The 15,908-nt window shown below is 38.7% G+C and overlaps 1 protein-coding gene and 1 pseudogene across 3 annotated transcripts in view; one reads left to right on the top strand and one right to left on the bottom strand.

Annotated features, from left to right (window-relative positions):
- The window catches only part of FBXL2 (F-box and leucine rich repeat protein 2), an 82,099-nt gene that overhangs the window by 13,984 nt on the left and 52,207 nt on the right, over window positions 1–15,908 (top strand). For 2 of the 3 annotated variants that reach the window (XM_007447693.1, XM_007447694.1), the window contains exon 2: window positions 3,118–3,179. In XM_007447693.1, coding sequence (XP_007447755.1) covers window positions 3,118–3,179 — 62 coding nt within the window. Of the gene's footprint in view, window positions 1–3,117; window positions 3,180–3,318; window positions 3,413–15,908 lie in introns of all 3 variants that reach the window. The other variant, XM_007447695.1, reaches the window with a different exon arrangement.
- LOC103086412 (60S ribosomal protein L31 pseudogene) lies at window positions 14,395–14,770 on the bottom strand (annotated as a pseudogene).

Raw genomic sequence — 15,908 nt, 5'->3', positions numbered from 1 at the left:
TGGGGGGGGGGGGGGGGGCGTTTCCTGACACAGTTGAGTATGGGGTCCAGGGTGTTGGGAAGCTTGTTTTGGCCTGCTAGTGGGAAGGGTTGGGGCCCAGCTGGTGCCAGGGTAGGGTCTGGCCTGTTGTGGGCAGGCTGGGTCTTCAGGCTGTGGGATTGTGGCTTTCTTACGTCTGGTGCCTGCCCCCTGGTGGGTGAGACTCGTCCAATGGCTAGAGCAGCCTTCTGGGAGGGCAGGGCTGGTGCCTGCACATTGGTGGGTGGAGCTGTGTCCTAGCCCTCCGGTGGGCAGGGCCATGTTCAGAGGCAGCTGCGGGCTCAGGAAGTTTTAGGCAGCCTGTCTGCTGATAGGTGGGGTTGTGTCCCCATCCAATTAGTTGTTTTGCCTGAGGCATCCCAGCACTGGTGCCTACAGGCCGTTGGATGGGCCAGGTCTTGGTGCTAATGAGCTAGAGGGAGGGTTCCACAATGGTGCCTGGCAGCACCATTGTCCACGCAGTAGAAGGAGCTCCCAAGATTGGCTGCTGCCAGTGTCTGTATCCCCAGGGTGAGCCACAGCTCCCCCCCCCACCTCCCTCCAAGGAGACTCTCCTAGACCAGTAGGTAGGACTGGCTCAGGCTCCTATCAAATTACTGCTTTTGCCCTGGGTTCTAGAACATGTCAGATTTTGTGTGCACCTTTTAAGAGCCAGGTCTCTGTTTCCCCCAGTCCTTTGAGACTTCCAAAGTTAAGCCCTGCTGACCTTCAAAGCCAAATGCTCTGGGGGCTTGTCTTCTTGGTGCTTGACTCCTGGGCTGCAGAGCCCGATGTGGGGCTTAGAACTCTCACTCCTGTGGGAGAACCTCTGCAATATAATGATTCTCCAGTTTGTGGGTTGCCCACCCCATGGTATGGGACATGATTATATTGAGAGTCTGCCTCTCCTACCCATCTTGTTGTGGTTCCTCCTTTAATTGTAGAAGATCTTTTTCTGGTAGATTCTGGTCTTTTTCATTGATGGTTGTTCTGCAAATAGTTGTGATTTTGGTGTGCTTGTGAGAGGAGGTAAGCTCAGTGTCTTTCTACTCTGCTGTCTTGGCCAGTCTCTCCTCCCTTTCTCTGTCAATTTTTTCTTTTCAGAGAAACATCTCTTACTTTCATTGATCCTTGTAAATTAGTTTTTTTATGCACAGTATTTGGTGTGAAATAACAAATTATGAGACATGGAGAGAAACAAAGAAATGTGACCCATGGTCAGGAGAAGAGCTAAGAGAAACAGTCAGTGATGGTCCAGATGTTGAACATTTGAAATGGATGAACAGTTAGAAAATTTTAGCAGGAAGATGGAAGACTATAAAAAGACTGAACTGGGAATGCTAGAAGTGAAAGTATGAATCAGACATTAAGTATTCATTTGATGGGCCTAATAGCAGACCGGACATAGTTGGCAAACCCCAAGCAGAATAAGTACAAAGCTGAGGAACATTGCTAACTTAATGCTATTAAACCTTCCAATTCATGAACATGGGATGTGTTTCAGTTTATTCAAGCCTTCTTTAATTTCTCACAACAGTGTTTAGCGCAAGTTTTCAATATACAATGTCAGGCACTTCTTTAGTTAAATGTATTCCTAAGTTGTTTTTTGTTTTGTTTTGTTTTGTTCTTTGGCTGTGTTGGGTCTTTGTTGCTGCCCGCAGGCTTTCACTAGTTGTGGTGTGCAAGCTTCTCATTGCAGTGGCTTCTCTTGTTGTGAGGCACAGGCTCTAGGCGTGTGAGCTTTGGTAGTTGTGGTACACGGGCTCAGTAGTTGCTGCATGCGGGCCCTAGAGCACACATGCTTCAGTAGTTGTGACGCATGGGCTCAGTAGTTGCGGTGTGCGGGCTCTAGGGTGTGCGGGCTTCAGTAATTGTGGCGCGTGGGGCCAGTAGTTGGGGCTCTCGGGCTCTAGAGCACAGGTTCATTAGATGTGGCTAACAGGCTTAGTTGCTCCACATCATGTGGGATCTTTCAGGACCAGGGATGTGGCAGGTGGATTCGTAAGCACTGCACCACCAGGGAAGTCCCCTAAGTATTTTTTTTTTTTGCTGTTACAAATGAGATTGTTTTCTTAATTTCATACAGTTTATTTTTATATGAATATATTGTATATTTGTATATTGTATCTTGCAACCTGGCTGAATTCCTTTATTAGTTCTAATAGTTTTTTTGTCTCTTTTTTAGAATTTTCAATATACAAGATTATGTCATCTGTAAATAGAAGTTGTTTCATTTCTTCCTTTCCAGTCAGCGTGCCTTTTATTTATTTTCCTTGCTAAACGCCTTGGCTAAAATCTATAATATAATGTAGTGTAGATATGGTTGTGTGTTAACTCTTCTCTAAATGTTTGCTGTTTTTATTAAATGGTAATAGGGTATAAACTATTTTTATATCCATCAATGTCGAAGAATGGTGATTTCATGAAATTGTATCATCATAATTGTAAGACAGTGATTGGGACTGTTTTGATCTACAAAACGTGTTATCTTTTTTTTTTTTTTTTTTTGTGGTACACGGGCCTCTCACTGTTGCAGCCTCTCCCGTTGCGGAGCACAGGCTCCGGATGTGCAGGCTCAGCGGCCATGGCTCACGGGCCTAGCCGTTCCACGGCATGTGGGATCTTCCCGGACCGTGTTTGTTGCTGCACGCAGGCTTTCACTAGTTGTGGTGGTGTGCAAGCTTCTCATTGCAGTGGCTTCTCTTGTTGTGAAGCACAGGCTCTAGGCGCATGAGCTTTGGTAGTTGTGGCACATGGGCTCAGTAGTTGCTGCATGCGGGCCCTAGAGCACACAGGCTTCAGTAGTTGTGACGCATGGGCTCAGTAGTTGCGGTGTGCGGGCTCTAGGGTGTGCGGGCTTCAGAAATTGTGGCGCGTGGGGCCAGTAGTTGCGGCTCTCGGGCTTTAGAGCACAGGTTCAGTAGATGTGGCTAACGGGCTTAGTTGCTCCACAGCATGTGGGATCTTTCAGGACCAAGGATCGAACTCATTGTCCCCTGTATTGGCAGGTGGATTCGTAAGCACTGCGCCACCAGGGAAGCCCCCTTCTTTTTTTTGATTGAGGAACATTTTAATAATATCCCCCTTTTTTTTCTGTAGGTTTTCTCAAATAATGACGAAGGCCTTATTAACAAAAAGTTACCCAAAGAACTTCTTTTGAGGTAAGTGTAGATAAACTTTAAAGATTTCAGATATGATTCAGTCATCAAGTTCCAAGACAATCTTCTTTCTCACTATGAGTCCATAGCTTAGAAAAACAGACAGAATTAGCCTAACTGACTTTTTGTTTTTGTTTTATAGAATGCTGTTCAGCTTGTTGTTAAATTTTACTTGGTCTAATCCAGAATGTTCTAAGTATGTACGTAGCATTGGTCTGGATTCTTTTTGTAATGTGGTAAGTATTGTAATAATCCTCAGTAGGTGCCACTGTTTGTGTATTAGTAGGTTATCTCAATGTAGTCAGTAACATGAGGAGAGATTATTAAGGTTGTGAGCTCCTGAAGTCATAGACATTTAGATGTTTTTCTGATCAGTAATTACACTATATGTTCTTACTGAGCACTTAAAATGCTATCAGCCCAAATATTGATGTTTTTATTCACTTTATGAGAATTATATGCTAAGTGACACTACTATAGAACAGGCTTTTTGTGCTTTATTTTTAGCATTACTGAATATACAGTTAATGGTACTTTGCTTGTCGTTTTGGGAAGTAAAGCTATCAGCCAACATTTGTTGAACCTAAGGCACTGCAGTTTCCTTTAGTACTCTGCAAGCATCAAGCAAATCTTATTTAATTTTGGATGTTATATTTTAATTGTTAACAAACAATTAATACATGTACACATGGTAATCTTTGAGTGGCATTTCCCAAACTCTTCATATCACTGATACAACACAAAACAAAACAAAAAAACAGGTTTTGTGATCAAATAAGTATGGGAAAAACTGGGTTAACAAAACCAGTTTCTTTACCCCATAACCTCTCAGAGCCCTGATAGGCTAATATGCATGGTGATGCTCCCAGATGAATAGTTGTGGCATTTCAGATTTACTGACCATGGAACGCTTTTAATATTCCTTGGAAAATTTTTTGGGAAATGCTGATATATAGTAAGAGATTGAGCAGCTTACTCTGTTCCCTGGCTGTGCTAAATCTCATTTTAACATTTAGGGGATGAGTATGAATGTGTGTTTTGTTTACATGTTGGAGTCCATCACAGAGTTGCTCTATAAATGCCATGGATTGCTCACCTTTTCCACCTTGTATGTTGGACTTTTGTTCTTGAGTCAGTAATGGGGTGAAGGCTTAGGGTCTTTGTGGTGGTGATCACATTTTAGGGGCTTCAGGATGGCATTTCATTAGTCATCAGGTGTTGTTTGACACTGTTGCCGTGAGCTCATTCTACTCAGTTAATAAAGAAGAAAATTAATTCATGGCAGGATCACATGAAAAATACAGCAGTTATGTTTTATTTCAACAAAATAAATATTTGTTTAGTTAAGAGAGAAAATTCTTTGGCATTTTAGACCGTTTTAAAGTTAAGAAAGTGGTAACAAGGAAGGAATGATATGTTTATCACATAAACCCAGAGGGTCTTAATCAAGCACCGTAAGCTGTTAGAACCAGCGTGGTTAGGGTGGGCTGGCTGTTACTATGCAGCGGTCGGCGATGCCATCCACACCAGACCACAGAGTGAGTGATGTTTCCCAGAATTGTGCAATGTTTCATTCTTGGTCTGAACATTTTTCTAGCACAGACATCAACCTGTAATGTGAATATGTCATTTTTACCCTGGGGACTCATAACCAGCTTCAGCCCGACCCACGTTAGTCATTTAACACTGGAGTGTGGTTAAACTCCACCCTTCTCCTGAATACTGCTGCTGTTTTGACTCAAGGCTGCTAACTTAATATTCTTTCCCTTTTGGTAGGGTTAGCTTTTATACTGTACTCAGCCATGGTACTGTTTCTACCTACTGACCGAAAAGGGCCGGTGGGGGGCGGGGCGGGTGTTGGAATTACGTCACTTTCCGTGCTAGTGTGATTTCTGAACGGCCGTTTTAGAAATATTAGTTCTTTTAAACATCCATGATGGACCCAGCTTTCAAAAATCCTGGAGTTATAGTTTTTGAATTATGCTAAGGCTCATACATAGATCATTTTAAGAAAAGAATTGTCATTTGGGAGCAAATGTTCATAGATTTGCATTCCCACTTCTGTTCTAATTTTGGAGTCTGTAAAGGGAATTTAAATTTTAAAGTACTGCCACAGCAGGTCTTCTCTGACTCTTCAGTCTCAAAACTAACTCTAGCCAGATATTAATTTTTGTTGATCTTTAAATCATTTCTGCCATTTTACTCTCAGACTTTCTATTCTTAATAGTAGCAGCTCTCCCCTTTCCCGGCTAAACTTTTTAAGCAAAATTTTGAAGAAGGGTTTGAGCCAGGTTACCAAAGCAGACATCTTCATCGTTCGTTAATTCCACAACAAAGTGAGTGAGTGCTACAAATTCCCCACCTCATGGAGCTTAAGTGTTGATTGGTTTTGCTAAGATAAATGGTGTCTTCATACTTTCAGTCTGTCTTAGGCTTACATTTTTACTTCATATAGTAGACTTCTTTGTGACAGAGCAGACTGTTGTTCCTGTTCTCGTTGAATTCCTATTTACTTTCAGTCTTACTTCATCAATAGGTGTGAATTCCTTGAGTTTATGATAATCTTATTTGCTTGCAGCCAAGGTCATTTTCTCTTCTGCCATTTTTTACTGCATCGGTTACCACCCTCTTAAATTCTCTGGTAGCTTCCATTACTGATCATATCAAGTGAAGCTTCAGCTTACCCTCTGGAACCGTTAACAAACCTGGAACTATGTGATTTTTTAATTTTAATTTTTTAATGTTTGTTTGTTTATTTATTTATTTATTTTGGCTGATCCTGGTCGTAGTTGCGGCACTCGGGATCTTCGTTGCGGCATGCGGGATCTTTTAGTTGCAGCATGCTGACTTCTTAGTTGTGGCATGCATGCGGGATCTAGTTCCCCAAACAGGGATCGAACCCAGGCCCCCTGCATTGGGAGCCTGGAGTCTTATCCACTGGACCACCAGGGAAGTACTTGGAACTATGCACTTTTCATCTCTATATCACTTTGAATCCACTCAGAAAAAATCTGAGTTTTTTTATCTGATCATCTTATTGCTAGTTTTAAGACTACCCGATATTATTAATTCACAGGTCCCTTCTGCTACCCATTTTTAGTTTGTTACTTAACAAGCTTTTACATTTGCTTTTTCTATCCAGCTTTCACTTATAAATTAAAGATATTCGAGTTCTCCCTCTCTACCTTTCACTCTCACACAGTTGAACAAATAGCTTGTAATTTTACTGTTCCTGGGGAGTCAGTTATATAATGCTTATAACAATGGGAATATATAGTTTGTTGTAATCTCTATATCTGTTAGTGAGTTGGGTTCTCCTTGCATGTATTTGTCCTCGTTGTTATTGTCTGTATTACTTTTGGAGCCAAACTTGCTTGAGATTTCAGCTCTCCCCATTTACTAGTTGTGTGACCTTAAAGTGACTTCACTCTCTGGGCCATAATTTCCCATATCTGTAATAGTAATAGTTCTTACCTTAGGGGGTTGTTGGCTGGCTCTGAGTACCTGGCATTTAATAAATGTTAAGTAAATGTTCTCTCTTATTATTATTTTTAAAAAATATTTATTATTTATTTATTTGACTGCATCAGGTCTTAGTTGCAGCATGTGGACTCTTTCATTGTGGCACGCGGGCTTCTCTCTAGTGGCGGCACATGGGCTCTCTAGTTGTGGCACGGGCTCTAGAGTGCGCAGGCTCAGTAGTTGCAGTGTGCGGGCTCATTAGTTGCAGCACATGGGCTTAGTTGCCCTGCAGCATGTGGGATCTTAGTTCCCCAACCAGGGATCGAACATGCGTCCCCTGCATTGGAAGGTGGATTCTTAACCACTGGACCACCAGGGAAGTCCCTCTTATTATTATTAATTAATATCAATTTTGGATCTCTGAATACTTAATAAATACTGTTGACAGTGCAGTTGGTTTTAATACAAACAACTGAAAAAAGCAAGCTGTCCTGATATGGATCTTAACATATGCTACTGCTAACAGTCTCAGTAAAATACCTGATTATTAAGTAAGTTAATGTAGCCTACACTATTCAGTCTCATCAGCCTACACTAATTCAGTCTCAATGGAAATTGCATACTACCATCTGACATTAAACTGACAACTACTGGAGCTTGAGCAGAATAGTGGTGGTATTATGACAACTGTTAATTATTTTGTATTATAAAAAAGGCAGTCTCTTAGAAGGAACCATTCCTCTTTCGAGAAAAGTCTTATATTAGCAAATATTGGCTCACAACTCTGATTATAAATTTTAATATTAATTTGTTTGACCTTAAGTTTTTACTTCTGTTACAGTTGCTCTCAGGCGCTAATGAAATGAAAATGCATGTAAACTTCGTAGGAATAGGGAGTGCTACATGCAGTAAATATTTTCAAACGTTCTGAGAAGACATGGCTCTTGTTAGTAATAAATAATAAAGAAACCTCTTATTAGACATATTTTTAAAAACTAACTCACCGTTATCTGTATAATTTTATTTCCTTTTAAAATGCATGTGGGGACTTCCCCAGCAGTCCAGTGGTTAAGACTCCGAGCTTCCAATGCAAGGGGTGCGGTTTCGATCCCTGGTTGGGGAACTAAGATCCCACATGCCGTGCGGCATGTCCAAAAAATAAAAAGTAAAAAAAAGTATGTGGATCCATGACAAAATTAAATCCTGATGATATTTGTTGGCTTGATGAAGGAAGGTTTGATTGCCTCAAACAGGAGAGGTGAGGCTAATCATTTCGGGCAAATGGAATCAACTACATAATTACCTATAATTTGGCAGTTTTACTAGTTTGCTAGGGAAAATTATAAAATGAAGTAAAATTACAAGCTATTTGTTGAACTGTGTGAGAGTGAAGGATAGAGAGGGAGAACTCGAATATCTTTTAGAAGTGAAAGCAGGGTAGAAAAGGCAAATGTAAAACTTGTTAAGTACAAACTAGAAATGGGTAACAGAAGGGATCTGTGAATTAATAATATTGGGTAGTCTTAAAACTAGCAATAAGATGATCAGATGAAAAAAAAAAACTCATAGATTTTTTCTGGGTGGGTGTTCTTGCCTGCTGGTTGGTTGCAGCACTCCATGGACTTTTTCAAGGACTGTTACCTATACCTCCTGCTGCCTGTGATGCCTTATATATATTGCAAGGCAGCCTAACAGGTAAGATGATCTTTTGGGGGTACATATTACGAATTCATGTTTAGACATCTATGCAGATTTTTCTTTTTTGTTAAAGAGTTTTTTTTGGTTCATTTTTATTGTTGTTATTTATTTATTTATTTTTTACCGTGCATGAGGACCAAATTAACGTGTGTTGAAATCAGATGCAGAAGCTTCAAGGCCCTTCCTCTGTATACTATTATGTACTATTTTAGGGTTGACATCTAAGTCCAAATCATGGCAGAGGCAAATCTTCCTTGGTCTCGGTTGGGGTTATGCTTATACATTAGAACTCTGATGATGCCTTTGGATTTTTAAATCTACATTGAGGTGGCATGAAACACCAGTAGAGCTCCACAGGTAGGAAGGATGGAACTCGTACATTCTACTCCAGAGCTTTATCCCTGGAAAGTTATGTTAGAGACCTGTTAATTTAAAAGCTGTGAATTCAGTAGTTAAAACAGAAAAGATTGGGAAGTTTGATTCTTTGAATAGTAAAATATGGCAAGATATACAATACCAAAGATCAACAGCATAGTAGTAGGTGAAATAATTCGAATACACATTATAAGCAAAGGCTATCTTCTTCAACATACATGCGCGCACACACACACACGCATATACATCAGTTCTTAAAAATTATTAAGAATGAGGTGGATTAGCTCTTAGAAAAAGTTTGAAGAGGGTCTGAATAAAGGAAGAAATACAAATGGCCAATAAATGTATGAAATTCCATTCGCTCCAAGTGGAATTGCTGGGGGTCATAGACTGTACAAGTATTTAACTTCATATAGTAATGTTGTTTTTCCAAAGTGGTCTTATCAGTTTGCCTTCATACAAACAATGGCTAAGAGACTCAGTTGAGTTGTTCCTTTCAAAAATTTAGTGATTTTACATGTCTTAAGTATAGAATAGCATCTCATTGTGCTTTTTTTTTTTTTTTTTTTTTGTTTTTGTTTTTGCCGTAGGCGGGCCCCTCACTGCTGTGGCCCCTCCCGTTGCGGAGCACAGGCTCCGGACGCGCAGGCTCAGCGGCCATGGCTCACGGGCCCAGCCGCTTCGCGGCATGTGGGATCTTCCCGGACCGGGGCACGAACCCATGTTCCCTGCATCGGCAGGCGGACTCTCAACCACTGCCCACCAGGGAAGACCACCTTTCTTGTTTTTAATACTACTGTATCTCTACATCTTTTCATCCAGTTTTTTCAAATCGTGTCTCCATTTAATAATCTTTTTAAGAGGATAATTTGGTGTTTTAATGATTAAAACAAGTATTTTATTCACTGTGATTATTATTATTGTGATTATTATTGCAACTTTCTATTAATTTCTTTTTTATCTTACTAATTTTGCTTCTCTCCTCCTTAAAACCTTTCCTGTTGCCTTTAGTGTAAAGTCCATGTAAATTGTTATGACAAATTATTCTCCCAGAACTGTCCACTTATTATCTTTTACTCTATCTCATCTCTCACTCTTTTCCAACTTCCTTGTAAACTCTGGCAACTCTGAGTTACTTCCAGTCCCTGAAAATGTCATTCTCTAGTTTGTTCTCTCCCATGTTCATTCTCCTTCTTGAAAGTGCCAGTTTTTTTAAAATTTATTTTTTATTGAAGTGTAGTTGAATTACAATGTGTTAATTACTGCTGTGCAGCAAAGTGATTCAGTTATACATATGTGTACATTCTTTTTCATATTCTTTTCCATTATGGTTTATCACAGGGTATTGAATATAGTTCCCAGTGCTATACAGTAGGACCTTGTTGTTTATCTGTTCTATATAGAATAGTTTTGCATCTGCTAATCCCAAACTCCCACTCCATCCCTCCTCTCCCCTCCCCTTGGCAACCACAAGTCTGTTCTCTCTGTCCCTGATTCTGTTTCTGTGTCGTAGATAGGTTCATTTGTGTCATATTTTAGACTCCACCTATGTGACATCATATGGTATTTGTCTTTCTCCTTCTGACTGACTTCCCTTAGTATGATAATCTCTAGTTGCATCCGTGTTATTGCAAATGGCATTATTTCATTCTTTTTTATGACTGAGTAGTATTCCATTGTATATATGTACCACATCTTCTTTATCCATTCATTTGTTGATGAGCATTTAGGTTGTTTCCATGTCTTGGCAATTGTGAATAGTGCTGCTATGAACATAGGGGTGCATGTATCTTTTTGAATTGTAGTTTTGTCTGGATATATGCCCAGGAGTGGGATTGCTGGGTCATATGGTAATTCTGTATAGTAGTTTTCTGAGGAACCTCCATACCGTTCTCCATAGTAGCTGCACCAACTTGCATTCCCACCAACAGTGTAGGAGGGTTCCCTTTTCTCCACACCCTCTCCAGCATTTGTTATTTATAAAGAAAGTGCTATTTATAAAGAAAGTGCTAATCTTTTGCTCACCGCTTCTTTCACCTAGTTCAACCTAAGGCTTTCCCTATGTTTAGGGCCATATTCTCTCCCTCTTGAGTGTGTATATAGGTTCTTTAAACATGTTATAATTTCTTGTGTTTGTCCTGGATTTTATGTTGCATAACACAGTAAATCTAATCATTTTTTTAAAAAATTGAGATTTTATATATATATATATGTGTGTGTGTGTGTGTGATTGACATAGGTGTACGATATAATGATTTGATATTTGTACACACTGCACAATGATCACCACAATAAGTCTAGTTAACATCTGTCACCGTACATAGTTACAGAGCTTTTTTTCTTGTGAGGAGAACTTTTAAGATTTACTCCCTTAGCAGCTTTGAAATATGCAGTACAGTGTTATTACCTATAATCAGCATGCTGTATGTTACATCCCCATGACTTATTCATGTTATAACTGGAGGTTTGTACCTTTTGACCCCCTTCACCCATTTTGCCCACCCTCCCACCACCTCTGGCAACCACAGATCTGTTCTCTGTATCTATTAGCTCAGTTTTGTTTTGCTTTTTATCTAGATTCCACATATAAGTGAGATCATATGGTATTTGTCTCTCTCTGTGTGACTTATTTCACTTAGCATAATACCCTTGAGGTCCATCTGTGTTGTCACAAATGGCAAGATTTCATTCTTTTTTATGGCTGAATAATTTTCATATATATATCTGTATCTCAAATTTTTTGATTCATTCATCCATTGATAAGACACTTAGGTTGCTTCCGTATCTTGGCTGTTGTAAATAATGCTACAGTGAACATGATAGTGTGTATCTTTTGGGTTATGTTTTCATTTTCTTCAGATAAATACCCACAAGTGGAATTGCTGGATCATATGGTAGTTCTGTTTTTAAATTTTTGAGGAACTGCCATACTGTTCTCCGTAGTGGCTGCACCAATTTATATTCCCACTAATAGTACCCAAGGGTTCCTTTTTCTCCACATCCTCGCCGATACTTATTTCTTGTCTTTTTGATAGCAATTCCAGTAGGTGAGAGGTGATATCTCACTGTGGTTTTGATTTTCATTTCCCTGATGATTAGTATTGTTGAGCATATTTCACGTACCTCTTGGCCATTTGTGTGCCTTCTTTGGAAAAATGTCTGTTTAGATCCTCTGCCCATTTTTTAATTGAATTTTTTTTTGGTATTGAGTAGTATGAGTTCTTTATAGATTTTGGGTATTAACTCATCAGATATATGGTTTGCATATATTTTCTCCCAGTCAGTAGGTTGCCTTTTCATTTTGTTGATGGTTTCCTTTGCTGTGCAGAAGCTTTTTAGTTTGATGTAGTCCCACTTGTTTATTTTTGCTTTTGTTGCCTTTGCTTTTAGTGTCAAATCCAAAATATCATCTCCAAGACTTAGGTCAAGAAGCTTACCCTCTATGTTTTCTTCTAGGAGTTTTATGGTGTCAGGTCTTACATTCAAGTCTTTTCATCCATTTTAAGTTAATTTTTGTGGTTGTAAGACAGGAGTCCAGTTTCATTCTTTTGCATACGGCTGTCCAGTTTTCCCAGCACCATTTGTTGAAGAGACTGCTCTTTCCCCATTGTATGTTTTGGCTCCTTTGTCATAAATTAATTGACCATATATGTGTGGGTTTGTTCCTGGGCTCTTTATTATGTTTCATGGATCTATGCATCTGTTTTTATGCCCAGAACATTGTATACATTAGTATATATTTGTGTATGGCAGTGTGTGTATTGGGCATGTTCATTTGTATATGGGAATGTATCTGAATGTATACTTATGTGTGTGTATGCATATGTATGTCTGTGTGTGTGAGAACATTCAAGGCAGAGGAAACAGCTTGCAAAAAATCATGCTGTATTTGGGAAATCTTGCACAGTTTAGTTTCCTTCTACTCTTGGCCCATATGTATATTTATTTGTGCTTAGTTGGAAGTGCTTGGAACGTAGCATTTTCCTCTGAGTTTTTTCCTACCTAACATTTAATGATTACTCTCCCCTATTACCACATACTTTGCATAATTACCACTTCAATGGCTGCTTAATAGTCCATGGAGTTTATAAGTCATGATTTACTTAACCTTTTTGTTGCTTTTTAAAAATTTTAGATAATGCTGAAATAACCACTTAAAATTTTTTGTTTTGTTGAATTATTTCTTTATGATAACTTCCTGAAGAGGAATTACTGGATGAAAGGAGGAGAACATTTTTACAGCTCTTGATAAAGCCAGTGTTTCCAAAGGTGGTAACAGTTTTTAAAAAATATGTATTTGACATATAACATTGTATGAATCCAAGGTGTACAACATGTTGATTTGGTACATTTATGTATTGTAATATGATTGCCATTGTAGTGTTAGCTACCTACGAGCACCACATAATTATCATTTATTTTTTGTGATGGGAGTAATTAAGATCTAGTCTCCTAGCATGTTTGGTCTTAATACTACAGTATTGTTGTCTATAATCGCTATACTGTTTATTAGATCTCTAGGACTTATGTATCTAGTAGTTGCAAGTTCGTATCCTTAAACAACATCTCTGCTATTCCCCCTCCCCCCAGACCCTGGTAACCACCATTTTACTCTATTTTTATGAGTTTGTCTTTTAGGTCCACATATAAGTGATATCGTACAGTATTTGTCTTTCTCTGACTTATCTTACTTAGCGTAATGTCCTCAGCATCCATGTTGTCACAAAGGGCAGAATTTTCTTCTTTCTCATGGCTGAGTAATATTTCATTGTAAGTATTACTACATCTTTATCTGTTAATCAGTTGACAGGCACTTACGTTGTTTCCATATCTTGGCTCTTGTAAATGATGCTGCAGTAAACGTGGGAGGCCATATATCTCTTCAATATCCTGTTTTTATTTCATATGCCCAGAAGTGGAATTGCTGAACCATATGGTAATTCTATTTAAAATTTTTTCAGGAACATTCGTATTGTTTTCTGTAGTAGGTGAACTAATTTACATTCCCACCAACAGTGTACAAGCGTTCCCTTTTCTCTACATCCTCTTGTCTTCTTGATGACATTGGTCTTATTATTTTCTATTATTTTCTTTGTTTACTTTTTTAACGATTTCCACTCCTAGCTTTTTAAATCCCATTCTTTGTCTTTCTTTGGGTTAACTGTGTTTTCTTTAGCTTGCCTAAGTTGGACATTTAGCTCGTTATTTTTCAGCTCCCTCATCTAATAATAGATAAGTTCTTTGAGGATAGTCTCAAAGCTCTACTTCTGTTGAATTTCACAAGTTTTGAAGTTTAGTGTTTCTTTTTACTATTCAGTTTCAAGTATTTATCAATTTCCGTTCTTGCTTCTTTGAAACATTTTTTCTTAAAACTGTTTTTATTATGAAGTATAATATATAGTTGGAGAACCACACAAAACACAAATATTAGACAAGTACCCTAAGCCATCAACTTAGGTCAATAAATAAAACTTTGCCAGTCACCAAAGAAGCACCTCCATTTCTCATCCAAATGATAACTGCTTCCCTCTCCAGAAATAACACTTTCTTGACTTTTATAGCTTTCACTGTATTTTCATTTCTTTATAGATCTATCATCCATATGTGCAGCCCTAGTCATTACGGTTTAGTCTCGCCCATTTTTTTTTTTGGTGGTTCTGTAACTTTATTTGATAATCAACAGTTAGTTCTTATCCATATCAACTGTCTTTAGATTTTTGAAAATGGTGACAAGTACATAGGTAACCAACATGTAGAGCTTGTTTGGTGAATCTTCATCTTCATTACATTTTTCTGGATGACCGCACACAGATACGGTATGGGACAGTCCTTATTCCTTTGGCCCAGACAGCTTTGTTGAGCCTGTTGTTACTGCGTACATCTGGAGTTCCCATCTCCTTCATGGTGAATTTCTGGATTTCTTTGAGTGCCTGAGGGGCACGCTTCTTGAAACCCACTCCATGGATGTGCTTATGAATGTTGATAGTGTATTCTGTGGTCGCCACCTCGTTGATGGCAGACTGGCCCTCCTTCTTGCCACCCTTCTTTGCAGGAGTCATCCTGCTGGGCTCCAGTTGGATAAAACAGCTAGTCTTGCTCATTTAATAAATCTTTAAGTCTCTAATAATCAACATGTCTCCTGTCCATCTCTTTCTGTTCTACACGTTTTATCTGTTGAAGAACTTGGGTTATTTGATATGTATTGTAGAAGTTCCCACAGTCTGGGTTTTGCTAATTGCAGCCTCATGGTGCAATTTCAGCATGTTTCCTTTATCTGTATTTCTTGGAAATGGACAGCTGGATCCAGAGGTTTGATCAGACTCAGGTTCTATCCCTTTAGTAAGACTATGTGGTGGTGTGTTCTTTTATTAGGAGTTACACAACGTTTGGTTTCCTTTTTTTGTGCTGGCATCTATGTATGCTTATTGCCTAGATCATTAACTTATTGGGGCTGCAAAATGATGATATTCTGATTCTTTTTCTTCATTTATTAGTTGGAATGCTTTTTAAAAATTTTTTGTTGGAGTATAGTTGATTTACAGTGTTGTTAGTTTCAGGTGTGTAGCATAGTGAATCAGTTATATATCCACTCTTTAGATTCTTTCCTATTACAGAGTATTGAGTTCCCTGTGGTATACAGCAGGTTCTTATTAGTTGTCTTTTTTATATACAGTAGTGTGTATATGTCAATCCCAATCTCCCAAATTATCCCTACGCCTCTTATCCCCTGGTAACCATGTTTGTTTTCTACATCCACGACTGTACTTCTGTTTTGTAAATAAGTTCATTTGTACCCTTTTTTTTTAGATTCCATGTATAAACGATATCATATGATATGGAATGCTTTTATAAAGAATTACTTCACTTCTGTTTGATTACACAGTGCTACAGTTTATATAGAAGAAAGGCAGGATAAATGCTTGACATTCTTTTCCTTTATTTACCAGTTTTTGAAATAATGAAATATGTGAAGGTATGACATGTGAGAAACAAAACGTTTTCATAGTTTCAACTAATCTCCCACAAGATATATATTAATTGCAGAGGGAAAAAATGTAATTTTATAATGGGGCACTCCGGCAGAAATCATCTTAACCAAGTGATCAAAGTTGGCATCACCACTAATAGGGCAATGTACACCGTATGCCTCCTGATGTAATGCACAAGAAGAGCACAATGTCATTTCTGTGGCATTCC

The sequence above is a fragment of the Lipotes vexillifer genome, unplaced genomic scaffold (assembly GCF_000442215.2).
Source record: "Lipotes vexillifer unplaced genomic scaffold, Lipotes_vexillifer_v1.1 scaffold73, whole genome shotgun sequence".
In the NCBI taxonomy this organism is placed as follows: domain Eukaryota; kingdom Metazoa; phylum Chordata; class Mammalia; order Artiodactyla; family Lipotidae; genus Lipotes; species Lipotes vexillifer.
Note: the sequence above shows the minus strand (reverse complement) of the source record. Positions and strands in the feature narration are given on the sequence as shown.